At 42.1% G+C, this 13,790-nt stretch overlaps 1 protein-coding gene across 2 annotated transcripts in view; it reads right to left on the bottom strand.

Moving 5' to 3' along the window:
* Positions 1–7,206, bottom strand: part of UHRF1BP1 (UHRF1 binding protein 1) — a 73,575-nt gene extending 66,369 nt beyond the window's left edge. Inside the window, exon 1 of one of the 2 annotated variants that reach the window (XM_043449826.1) lies at positions 6,946–7,206. In XM_043449826.1, the coding sequence (XP_043305761.1) occupies positions 6,946–6,989 (44 nt within the window). In that variant the 5' untranslated portion in view covers positions 6,990–7,206. The remainder of the gene's footprint in view (positions 1–6,945) is intronic. The other variant, XM_043449827.1, reaches the window with a different exon arrangement.
* Positions 7,207–13,790: the final 6,584 nt, after the last annotated feature.

Below are 13,790 nucleotides of genomic sequence, written 5' to 3'. Positions count from 1 at the left end.
AGAAATAAATTTTGAGAATATAACACTTCCATAAGTCAGAGACTTAAATACACTGACCTCTCACCATCAAAGTTCTCATTCTTTAAATGATGGGTTGACATCTAAGCTATGTATCTCCAAGGCACTATAAAGACTCACTATCCATGTAAAATGATCATTGCTGTCGGCAAACAAAACAACATCAATCCAACACATCATTTATGATACATCTAGTCTTTATTTTGTGGCAAGAATGTACAAACTACCTATCCTTTACCTAGACTGCTAATGTGTATTATTTTTACACTTTAGTTTTTTCCTTTACTATAGATATTGATTGATTGATTCCATTGCTTATACATATTGGGAAATGTTCCTTAGCATCCATAATCAGCAAGTAGCACTTTCTTCATCACACAAAGATAAAAGGTTCCTTAGTGACACTGGGCAAATTGGATTCCCTTGCCCTTCTGCTCCCCTATCCCCACCCTGCCCAAGTCTGAGGTTCCCTGAGTTACAACCATGCATTCTCACTCCACATACCTTCTCCTGCACCCACTTCACACACTCAAAACATCCTCAGACCCTCTGGTTTTCAAAGCAGTCAAGGGACATAATCCCTGCCACATGAAGGTCACACCCCCCCAGTAATCATAGAGAATTAAGCTGCCAAAAAAAAAAAGAACATTTTTTTTCCCCCAGTGATTCATGTCATACTTACAGATTATTTTCCAACAAGGTTTTGTATTAGGCGCAGATAACTAAATGGCCTCTAATTTTTTTTCCACTCTGAAAATATAGTATATAATTGTGCTATATTCTTAAACTCCAGATCAGTAAATCCTCTAAGGACCCAACCCAGTATATACATCTCAGGTATTTCACCTATTCTGAGGCCAAAGTTTACCTTGTAGTATGCCTCGGCAAGAAAAAATGATAAACAGGACCAGCCCTAGCTTCCTTCTCTCTGTAAGCAATGATACAGAGCATTCATCTCTACTTCTCTGCATTAAAATGTTAAGAAACATAATTCTTAAATGTCGAAAGAATTATTCATTTGGATAAGTTAGACACTGTTAGTGATCTCTCTCGAACAACTTTAATAAGTAGTAATAGTCACTGTTCACTGAATACTTTTTCAGTACCAGGCACTTTTATACATGATTTCTAATCCTCAAGACAAGTGTGCATTATTATCCCCTATTTTACAGATAAGGAAACCAAAGCTTCAAAAAACTAAAAGACTTGCTGAACACCAGCTTACAAGTAGCAGAGTCACAATGCACAGTCACCTTTTAGAATTCAAAGTCCTGGTTCTTTCTACTACAATAACTTGCTGCTCAATCAGCTTTTCAAAGCACCTGATTTCATTATTTGTGAACTATACATTAAGCCTTTTATGTCTGATACATGACCACATTGCTTTGAAATTTGCATTGCTTATAAACATTGCTTTTTTTAAGACATAAGACAACCACTTTAGGGTAAAAGAGAAACACCCTTGGGAAGGTATAAAGATTCTAATACAAAAACTATGAAATTCAAATTTTAGTTTCTTTTTCTAAATTTTTATTTATTTATTTTTAGTTTCTCTAGTAAAGATAAAAATCTATGCCAGGAGTTCCCTGGTGGCCTAATGATTAGGATTCTGGGCTTTCACTGCTGGGGCCTGAGTTTAACAGCTTGGTCGGGGACCTGAGATCCCACAAGACACATGGCACATCTTTTTTTAAAAAAAAAAAAAGCTATGCCAATGGGGCACTAAATTTATAGAACAGAAACAAATTATTTAATATCCAGGGTAGTCTGAATGCCAAATATTTAACAAAAACTCAAACGCCTAGAGGACAATCCCTCCTTTCTCTTTAAGGTAATTTGACAGGAAGCAAAGCATCACATCCTTTCCAAGTAAGAAACTTATGGGTTAATGGTTACAAATTACCCTAATTACTTCCATTGAACCTGCCCAATTGGAACATTTCTTCAAAAAGATCTTATGTTTCCAAGGTTCTGACATTTGCTTTGACTAAAATTCACAAACAAATCAGAATTTGAAAATTAAACAAAGGCAAAAATAAAGGGGCCATCTGGTTTATCACAGATGAAGTAAAAATATTTCAAAACATACCCACCAGAATGGCTAAAATGAAAAAGATGAAAAATACCAAGTGTTAGCAAGGATGGAGAACAACCAGAATTCTTATATACTTTCAGGGGAAGTGCAAACTGGTACAGCCAGTTAGGAAAACTGTTTCGTAATATCTATTAAAATTTAACACACACATATCCCATAACCCAGAAATTCCACTCTTAGGTATATCCACAACAGACACATGTATTCACCAAAGGATATGTACTAGACTCTTCCTAATAGCACTATTCAGCACAGCTCTGAACTGAGAAACTATACAAATGTCCATCAACAGAAAAATGTACAAATAAATTTAAGTATATTCATGTAATAGAATAATAGCAATGAAAACAGAAAATCTACAAATTGATACAACAGAGATTAACCTCACAAAAACAATGTTGAGCTAAAGAAGCCAGGCATGAAAGTATACATTCTGTGATTCCATTTATATAAAGTACAAATAAAGACAAAACTAATCTTTGCTGTTAGAAGTCAGGATAGTGGCTACCCGTTGGTAGAGGTAATGATGGGGGAGACTCAGGGAGCTCCTTGGTGCTGGTTAATATTCTCTTCCTTCACATGGTGCTGGTTGTTCAATTTGAAATACTCAGTAAATGAGATGCATTAGAGCAGTAGAGAGATGAAGGAGGCTGGCTCTGGAATGGGAGTGACTGTGTTAGGATCTCAGTCCCACCACTTACTGATATAGGGCAAGTTATTTAACTTCTCTGTGTCTCATTTAGTTCTTCATCTATAAAATGGGCCGGATGTCTCCTTCACAATGTTAGGCTGAGGATTAAATCATCATAAGACTTATAAAGTGTTCATTCTCACAATTGGCTATTACTATTAAATATTTGCTAAGTCAATAAAAGTGCTTCTTCAGAAGCAAGACAAGATGAGGAAGAAAACAAAAGATGTATATGATTGCACTATTACCAGAAAATGTACAAAATAATTATTCAGGAAATGAAGATGATAATAAGTAAGGCCTAATCCAAAGGAGTGTGACTTGGAAGCCGAGACAAGCCCTGCCCACACAAACCTTTACCTAAACAGACCCTGGCCAGGCAGCCTCTGAGTGGGCAACTCCAGCTGTCCACCAGGGACTAGCCATGGGATCTCTCCAGGATGAGGGGGCACTGATCAGGATCTAAGAAAGCTGAGCTCACAGTCAGGTTCTCTTATTCTCCTAAAGGACTATGTCTCTGATTTCATCTAACGCTTATGTTTTTTAAAATACCTATCATGTTATCAGCCATGTCTCTGTCACTTGGAGTCACATTTCCTGCAGCCATTTAGAGTAAATAATTAAGACTTCTGCTGGCTTTCTAAAAGAGCCAGTTGAGTGAGTTGCAGTCACCTATACCATGGATGTGTCCCTAACTTCTCTGGCCATGGTATGACAGCTACTTTTCATTAAACTCTACTTTCACGCCAGGCACTATAATAAACACTTTATCCCCAATTTCTCAAAAAATTCTGCTAGGCATGTAGTATTCTCTCTTATTCTCATCTTTTACAGATAAGAAAACTAAGACTCAGAAAGGCTGCCCTGTATTATTAAGTGGCAGAGCAGGAAGGTGAATCTAGCTTGTCTGGCCCCAGAGAAAACTCCCTTTCCATGAGCCATAGTCCTTCGACTTACTTTACAATCCATCATATTTCTTCCTATTTGTACAATAAAAGGTCATTAGCTAAGGGGATCTAAGACAAGAATAATCTAATTCAGTGAAAAATCAATTTGCGGTATTTTTTAAATTATTGTTTTGTTCTAAGTAAAAATCTCCTCCTGGGTTTATTTAAATAAACACTGAACATACAAGCTATTTGTATTATACATCAGTCATCCAAACCATAGGTTAAAGCCCTTAAAAGAGAATTGTACCTCTTCCCTACTGAATCCCCAGCACCCAGCTCAGTGCCTGACCCAGAGTAGGATCTGGAACATCACCTCCTCCAAATCTTGTTTACCAAAATAGTCTACTGCTAAGTAGGATGCACTTCAACAAGACACTTCAATATGCAAAACTTCATGAGCAAAATGAAACATAATAAATGAGTCGCTGGGATATCCTTCCTGCTGTAGGATACTCCTCCAGGTCAAGCAGCACTGTCATCATCAGCAAGTAATTATTAAACACCTACAAATATTTATCTAATATAGTAACCCAGTATCCCAACTCTCCTCTTTCTTTCCTCATCAGGTTTGGCAAGCCATAGAAACTACAGCTCCCCTCCAAGCAGGCCAGCCTCTGGATGTGTAGTAGAGACACAAATATCACGTGTGATTAAGGAAGCTTTTCGGAGTTAAATCAACAGGAAGGCCTCAGGAGTTTGACCTTTCCACCAGTCAGACCTACATCCTAGCAAGGCAGCCCTGAATAACCTTCCACCCTACTCCTGAGTCAACCACGCAACCCTCAGGAAACAAGAAATTTCTACCAATGTCTAACACCTATTCCTACTTCATCTAAAAGGGATATTTTGTTCACTAAGGAGTCACTGAATATGTCAGCATATACTATTAAAATTTTTCTTTAAAAATTCTATCTTCTTAGCGCAGAATATGAGTGTACAGCAGAAGTGTACCAGAATTAGGAAGCCAGGTTCTATTTCTCTACCCATTTTTTGGCCACTCTATGGGGCTTGCGGGGTCCTAGTTCCCTGACTGGGGGTTGAACCCACGCCCTTGGCAGTGAAAGCACAGAGTCCTAACCACTGGATCGCCAGGGAACCCCCTCTATTTCTCTACCGTACGTTCCACAGCAACTTAAGCAAGTCACTTATCCTTCTAGGCTTTAGCTTCCTCAGTCATAAAATGAGAGGCTGAACTAGTCAGGGGTTATTCAGGGCATTCATTCAAGATGCCTTAAGAGGTTAAGGCATGTGTTTTAAGGGATTCTTAACTTTCCCCACCATGGGAACTTTCATAAAAAATAATCTGTTTGCATATGTGGGTTTTTCTGGAAAAGTCTATGGCTTATGTCAAACCATCACACAAGTTGTGGCCTCCCAAATAACCATATCGCATGCTTTACTGAATACTTACTATGCACTAGGCACTGCGGTAAGCCCTTGTGTATTAACTCATGTAACCCTCACAATAACCCTTTGAGTTAGATACTACTATTATCCTCATTTTGCAATTAAAGAAAGTAAACCAAAATCAGCCTGACCTCTTAAACACAATGCTATGTTAGGTAAGATCATCTCTAAACCCAAAATTTGTCTGATCCTGTGTTCATTCAAATTAATGGTTTCCCTTTAGTTAAATTTTCTGCCTCATTTCACAATCATTAGTCATACACATGTCTTTACACAGAGCAAGCAAATTCATGGCACACCCAAACGAATGTTACCTGAGAAAGAATATACTAGGGAATTAACCCAAGCAGAAGATCCAAAGGCACTTTCCAGCTCCAGCCTCTAATCCGCTTTTACTTTAAAACATGGTGTGGTGATGAGCCAAGAGATGAATCTGAATCTAATTACTAATTAAAGTCTAAAATCAAAATAACAGTAAATTGGCCAAAGTGTCTGCCAGAAGAGAGGATGCAGTGACAGCACTCACCGAGCCAATGAGAAGACCAGAAAAGAAAGGAGAACAAGGCCTGGGGTCCCATGTGACTGGCTTCTCCCTCTATTCCCTCCTCCTCAAAACCACTGACCACTGTGGAGACAAGGACTGGATCACCCTCCACGTGAGAGACAACGGCTGTCTAAAGGTATCGCTAAGCCCTGCCGGGAATAAGGAGTGAAAACGAAGTGAAAGGCTAGCTTCTGATTTTTCTGGACCCCAGATCTGACAAGCTGCAATCCTAACTCAGGGGCCAGCAGTCACCCAGTTACAAGCGAACAGTTTTGCGTGCCACCCAGCTCGGGTCCAAATGACTTGGCGGACATAACACTGCTTATCTGATGGCTGCGAAGCAGAAGTGGGCGTCGTTAGTTCTTTTCACAGGCTGTCCAAATATCCTCCATATCTTAAACAGAAGGCTGTTGAAACTTTATGCCTAACTCTCATGCCCTTTCTCCATTTAGCCTGTGTTAAATGAGAAAAGAAGCCCCGGGAGGGGAAACGGACACTCGAGGAACGGCCTGGGTGCAAGGATTAGGTCTTTTTCAAGGGTGATGCAACAGGGTCAGCCAGACGACGAAGAGGAGCTGGGAGCTTCTGGGAGGGAGAAAACCAGTATCACGGGTGGGAATCTGAGCGGAGAATGGGTTCTGAAGGACTGCGGGACTGGGTCATTTTTAAGTGAGTGGCCGGGAATGAAGGGTCTAGTCCGGAGCAGAAGGAGGAAGACGAAGACCGAGGAGCGGGCAGGTGGGCGGGTGAAGAGGCGGGCAGACGGCCCCGAGGGAGGGGCAGCAGCGCGGAGAAGACGCCGCGGGGCCGACAGGAAAGAGTGGGAACCGCGGGGGCCACCTGGGGCCGGGCAGAGGGCCTGGGGCGGGGCGGGGGGCATGCAAGGGGGACCGGGGTGACCTGCCCGGCGGTGTGGGAACTGAGGTGCGCGCGACCAGTCAGGAGATCCTTGCGGTCGGGAGGGCCGGGGGCTCTTCCGATGGGAAGGAGAGCCTGGGCACCCGCGCCGGGGCAGGGGCGCCGGGCCCCCAGGGCCCAGGGCCAGGGCAGAGCAGCGCGGTGACAACGGTCGCGGCCCCCGGAGCGGGCTATCCGGCTCGAGCTGAGGCGGGGATCGCCGCCGAGTCCCGGCCCGGGGGCTGAAGAGAGGGAGGCCGGCCAGGAGTACGGCTTTAGGGAGGAGGGTCGAAGGGGACGAGGACGGGCCCGGGACGGCCGGGGCCGGCGCTGGCGCTCTCACCGGGACAGGTGCTTCAGGATCTGCTTCTTAATGAGCCCGGCCATGCCGGAGCCGCGGCCCGCGCGGAAGGCGGACGGGCGGCTGTGGCCTCCTCAGCCGCGAGGGAGACGCACGGCCCCTCACCTCGCCGCGGCGCGGGGACCGGATGCCGCCGCCGCCGCCGCCATGGTGCTCTCCCGCCCCTGCCCCGGCGCCGGGAGCTCTGCCGCGATCCCACCCACCCGCGCGGCTACGCGGAGATCGCGCGCCGCCAGCCCGGCTTCGCCGCGGCCCCGGGCGCGCGCGGCGGGAGGAGGGACGCGTGCGGCGGCGGGGGCGCGTGCGGCGGGAGGAGGGGCGCGCAGGGGGGCGGGGCGCGCGCGGCGGGAGGTGGGGCGCGCGCGGCGGGAGGCGGGGCGAGTGTGCTCCAGGCTCGCTCTCTCCCTCAGCCCCGCCTGCCGCCTCTCAGCCAAGCGAAATCTGAAAGGCTTCGCCTGTCAGCTGCCGGAGTTTCACACCTCGGCTGTCGCCTGGAAGACTCGGGGAAGGGCGGCGTTGTCTCCAATTTTTTTTTTTTTTTTTGCGGGAATTCACTAGATAATTGCACATTTCGCGGTCCACCTCTCGTTCATTTCACTCACACTTTCGCTCATTAGTTGAGCACCAGCTAACTGTACTCCAGGAATGGAGCTGCGGAGTGAAGAGTAGTTTCAAGGACGTCGCAGGCCCATCGTTCCGCGGCGCTCTGCTGCTCTGTGCTGGAGTGACAGGGGACGCCTCGTCATCCGCTTTGCGCGCCTCTTAGCCTCCGTCTAGTTAACCAGCGGGTAAATGTTTACTCAGCCCGTACGAGGTGCACTGCAGAGGCCCCCATTCCCAAATGCTGGGGGCAGCAGAAAGGGAGGCGGTAACTTTAAATGACCAAGGACTTCAGAGGGCGCCTTTTTTTTTACAAAGAAGGAAACTGAAGCCCAGGGAAATAGCTGAAAGAGCTTATTTAAGGTCACAGCTACCTACTGAGAGACAAGAGGCTAGAACCCAAGTGTTCTCTCAGTCCAGTGATCCTTCCACCCTATTTCACCCATACACCTAGATTCTGGCAAAGGTGAGAAGCTGGCAGTTTTCAGGACTTAAACCTTCAAGCAAAAATCTGGGCAAAATACTGTCCGAGGCAGGCTTATAGGAAATCTGGCCACCAGTTTATTTGTTCTTGTAAACAAATGTACATGAACATAATGCAAAAGTCAGGATGTCTCCTCCCTCCCTTGTTCCTCAGCCATTCAATTCTCTTCGCCTAACAACTGTTACCTGATTCCAGAGATAGTCTGAGTATATGGTGAAGCATATAAATGTTAGGTTTTTAATATAGACAATGCATTCCTATGCCTCTTAGTCATAGTAAGTTCATATTTCCCAGAAGCACCCCCATTACCTTTTGAAAAGGGAACATATCCTCCTCAGCCTGGGTTCTCTACTATCCATGTCCTTCCATCAGGACTGCATAATCTATCATTTCTCCATCTGCCCTCCTCTCACCAGAATACATACTAGGGACCAATAGATCCCACAGAAGAGATTTCTTGCCAGGGATATTGATCATAATCCCTCCTTCTAATTTGGCTGTCAGATGCAGGGGCCTCTGGGCAATTTCTTGCATTTCATGTTCCTTTTCCTAGAGAATCCTAGCAGCTGACTAGATATCTGACATCACCGATGTAAAATAAAATTCGCCTCAAGGTCAGATTTATCATCCTTGCTGGATGATTCACCATGCCTGATGAATGAGTTATTTTTCACTGAAAGCAAAAATTTATGCTCTAAAAGAAACACATGGAATAGAAGAGCTCCGACTCTCACCAATAGCACACTTTCCATGCAATGCTAAGAATGCAAAGCATATAAAAGCAAAAGAGATTTGGGGCCAATCCATATTTTTTCTTTAAGGTGAATCCTTTCAAGATGATTGTAGATTAACATTCAGTTGTAAGAATAGCGATCCCTATATACTTTACACAGTTCCTCCAATGGTTTTTTGTTGTTGTTCAGTCGCTCAGTCGTCTCCCACTCTTTGCAACCCCATACACTGCAGCACACCAGGCTTCTTTGTCCTTCACCATCTTCTGGAGCTTGCTAAAATTCATGTCCATCAAGTCAGTGATGCCATCCAACCATCTCATCCTCTCTCGTCCCCTTCTGCCTTCAATCTTTCCCAACATCAGGGTCTTTTCCAATGAGTTGGCTCTTCGCATCAGGTGGCCAAATTACTGGAGCTTCAGCATCAGTCCTTCCAATGAATATTCAGGACTGATTTCCTTTAGGACTAACTGGTTGGATCTCCTTGCAGTCCAAGGAACTCTCAAGAGTTTTCTACAACACCATAGTTCAAAAGCATCAGTTCTTCGGTGCTCAGCCTTCATTATGCTCCAACTCTCATATCCATACATGACTACTGGAAAAACCATAGCTTTGACTAGACGGACCTTTGTTGGTAAAGTAATGTCTCTGCTTTTTAATACTCTGTATAGTTTGGTCATCGCTTTCTTTCCAAGGAGCAAGTGTCTTTTAATTTCTTGGCTGCAGTCACCATCTACAGTGATTTTGGAGCCCAAGCAAATAGTCTGCCACTGTTTCCATTCTTTCCCCGTCTATTTGCCATGAAGTGATGGGACTGGATGCCATGATCTTAGTTTTTACAATGCTGAGTTTTAAGCCAGCTTTTCACTATCCTCTTTTAACTTCATCAATAGGCTCTTTAGTTCTTCTTCACTTTCTGCCATAATGGTGGTGTCATCTGCTTATCTGAGGTTATTGATATCTGAGGCAATCTTGATTCCAGCGTTTGCTTCATCCAGCCCAGCATTTATGGACTTCCCTGGTAGCTCAGACAGTAAAGTGTCTGCCTACAATGCGGGAGACCCGGGTTCAATCCCTAGGTCAGGAAGATCTGCCGGAGAAGGAAATGGCAACCCACTCCAGTATTCATGCCTGGAAAATCCCATGGACCGAGGATCCTGGTAGGCTACAGTCCATGGGGTCGCAAGAGTCAGACACAACTGAGTGACTTCACTATACTATACTCTGCATATAAATTAAATAAGCAGGGTAACAACATACAGCCTTGACATACTTCCTTCCCTGTTTTGAACCAGTCTTGTTGTTCCTTGCCCCAATGGTAACATCTTGCAAAACTTTAGTACCATATCACAACCAGGATGTTGACATTGATATGTTCAATGAACAAAACATTTCTTCCTGATATGAATGCCTTTTATTTCCTTTTCTTGCCTTATAGTGTGGGCTACCAATCCTGGCACTTTGTTTAATAAGACTGGTGAGAGCAGACATCCTTTCTTTGTTCCTAAAGCATTCATTCAGTCTTTTATCAATAAGTATAATATTAACTGTAGATTTTTTATAGGTGCTCTTCCCAATTTAATGAAGTTCTCCTTTATTCCTATTTTTCCTGAGAGTCTTTATCAAGAATAAATGCTTAACTTTTTTCAAAGGCTTTTTCTGCTTAAATGCTGTGATTTTTTTTTTTTAGCCTGTTAACATGATGCATTACCTTGACTGGTTTTTCAAATACTGAACCAGCCTGCATCCCTAGAGTAAACCTCATTTGGACATGGTGTATAATTACTTTTATATATTGCTGCACTCTCTTTGCTAATATTTGCTTAAGAATCTGTGTATATTTGCTTAAGAATTTGTGTATATTTTCTTGGTGGCTAATGATTGAGCATCTTCTTATGTGCTTACAGGCCATTTGCATGACTTCTTTGGAGAAATGTCTATCCAGATACCTTGTCCATTTTTTAATTGGGTTATTTGTCATTTCATTATCAAATGCAATCATCCTTTTTATATTCTAGATACAAGTCCCTTATCAGATGTATTATTTGCAAAACTTTTTCCTATTGTCTTTTCATTTTTCTGATTATAATCTTTGAAACAAGATTTTTAATTTTTATATTGTTTATCTTTTTATTCATATATTGCTGTGTTTTTGGTGTTGTATCTAAGAAATCACTGCATAACCCAAGGTCATGAAGATTTACATGTATGTTTTCATATAAAATTTGTAGTTTTACCTCTTATATTTACTTGAAATGACCCATTTCAAGATAATTTTTGTATATGGGGACCAACTGCATTATTTTGCATGTGAACATCTAGTTGTCTTAGCATCACATATTGAAAACAAATTTTTCAATAAATTTCTTTTCATTATTGAAAAGAATATTCTTTCCCCATTGAATTATCTTGGTGAAAATAAACTGCCATGCACCAGGAACTAATATCAGTTGAATGTCAGTTATACTTCAAAAACAAACTAAAAGAAAAAGAAATCTGATTTGTGGTTACCAGAGATGCGGAGAAGGAGAGGGAGTGGGGAATTGCATGAAGGCAGTCAAAGGTACAAGCTTCCAGTTACAAGATAAGTACTAGGGGTGAAATATACAATATGATTAAAATCATTAACATCGCCATAAGTTTTATATAAAAGGTAACAGTAAATACTGTGTTCTCATCACAAGAAAAAAATTTTTTTTCTCTTTTTTGGGGGCCAGGGACGGTCATCACTGCAGTGATGGGCTTTCTCTTGTTGCGGCACACAGGCTTAGTTGCCCTGTGGCATATGGGATCTTAGTTCCCCAACCGGGGATCGAATCTATGCCACCTGCATTGAAAGGTGGATTTTAAACCACTGAACCACCAGGGAATTCCCCCCCCAAAATTTTTTCTATTTCTTCCATTTTTTATCTGTATGAGATGATGGATGCTCACTAAACTTACTATGGTCATGATTTCGAAATGTAAGTCAAATCATTATGCTTTATATTGTAAACTTACACAATGCTGTATGTCAATTATATTACAAAACTGGAAGTAAAATAATAATAAAAAAGAAAACTAGTTGCCAATGAAAGTATGGGTCTATTTTTGAAATCTTAATTCTATTTCATTCATCTATATGTCTAATCTTATGCCAGTAACACAGTGTCTTGATTAGTGTAGTTCTGTAGTAAGTTTTGAAGTAAGACATCTATAGTGGTTTTGAGCTTACAGCTTTTATACATTTTAGTTGTATGGTTTTTAATTGTTTCTCTAGTTATTACATTATTTATGCATACCTTATCACTGTCTACTGGTATGGCCATTTACCAGTCTAGTGAAGTATAGAAATCTTGTCTTTTATGTTCCTTTTTTCTCTGGGAGATCTAGTTGTCTTAAATATTTCCTCTATGTATATTTATAGCTGCATTAATCAGTATTATGATTTTTGCATCAACCATCAAATGTAATTTAGAAAATTCAGGAAAAGGACAACCTCTTGTACTTACTTGTATTTTTGCTTACCATATTTTTCCGTCCTGATGAGATTCATTCATTTGTTGTTTTCTGTTTGGAGAACTTCTAGTCATTCTTTTACAGTATATCTGCTGGCAACAAAGTCTCTTAGTTTTGTCTCACTGGAGAATATCTTTATTTCCCATTTGCCCCTGAAACATTATTTTCACAAGGTATAGAATTCTGGACTGATAATTCTTTTCTTTCAGCACTTGAAAACTGTTTGCCACTTCCTCTGGCGTCCATGGTTTCTGATGACAAATCTGCTGTCCTTCAAATTGTTTCCCCTCAAAAGTAAGGTGTCATTTTTCTCTGGCTGTTTTCAAACTTTTTTGTTTTCAGTTTTCATAAGTTTAACTATGTATATTTCTTTGAGTTATCCTGATTAAGTTTTACTCAGCTTCTTGAAAATGTGGGTTTATGTCTCTTGCAAGCCCTTGGGAAGTTTCCAACCATTATTTGGTGCAGTACCTTTTTTGGCCCTTTCCTTTTTTCCTCTCCTGGAAATGTGATAATATGAATACTAGATCTTCAGGGACCCACAGGTCCTTAAAATTCATTTTTTTTAAAGTCTGTTTCCTGTTGTTCAGATTGGATATTTTTTATTGTTCTATCTTCAAGTTCTCTGATTATTTCTGATCACTGTTTCTTGTTGAGACCATTCGTGAATTTTTTTACTTATTTGGGGGTTCCAAAATTTCCATTTGGTTCTTTATATCTTCTTGCTCACTGGAGCATTTTCATGATGCCTGCTCTAAAATCTTTGTCTAATAATTCTAGGAGCGCTTCAGCTTACTGTTGACAGGTATTAATTGCATTTGAAATGTAGTTTGAGATCTTCCTTGATCTTGGTACAATGAGTGATCTTAGATAGAAATCTGGATAGTTTCATATTATGTTCTGTGATTCTGAATCTTATTTAAATGCTCTGTTCTCCTAACTTATCCTTGCAATGCATAAGTGGGGAGGTACTCCCTTGTTACTATCAGGTAGAAACAGAAGTCCAGGTTGCCCAGTTAGCGTCCTTGGACACCCAAGGAAAGAGTTCCTCATTACTGTTGGGCTAAAGTGAAAGTTCTGGCTCTTCAGCAAGCTTCAGCTAACACTTCTCTAGCTGGGAAGTGGCAGAGGGCTTTGTTACTGCTCCCCACAAGGGCTCCCCTGACATGGGGGTATGACAGCCTCATCACCACTGGACATTGATGAAAGTCCTTAAAAGTTCTGACTCAGCAACTTCTGACATCTCAGTCAAGAGGGGCAATGCCCTGTTACTGCCAGATGGAAATGATAACCCAAGTTCCTTTCTCACCATCCTGGCAGGAGCTTGGGGCACTTCATTATAACCTCACATGAGTGGAAGTCTAACTCCCCATTTGGTCTTTGTGGCATGAGTTGGGATAGGGTGAGTTTCTATGGTGTTTGGCTGGAATAGAGTGGTTATTGTCTAAAAGTTTTCTGTCTTGCTAAACTACCTCCTTTCTGTTTGGCTATAGGAAGCAGACTTTTCGTGGAGT

Source organism: Cervus canadensis, chromosome 28 (genome assembly GCF_019320065.1).
Source record: "Cervus canadensis isolate Bull #8, Minnesota chromosome 28, ASM1932006v1, whole genome shotgun sequence".
Classification (NCBI taxonomy): Eukaryota; Metazoa; Chordata; class Mammalia; order Artiodactyla; family Cervidae; genus Cervus; species Cervus canadensis.
Note: the sequence above shows the minus strand (reverse complement) of the source record. Positions and strands in the feature narration are given on the sequence as shown.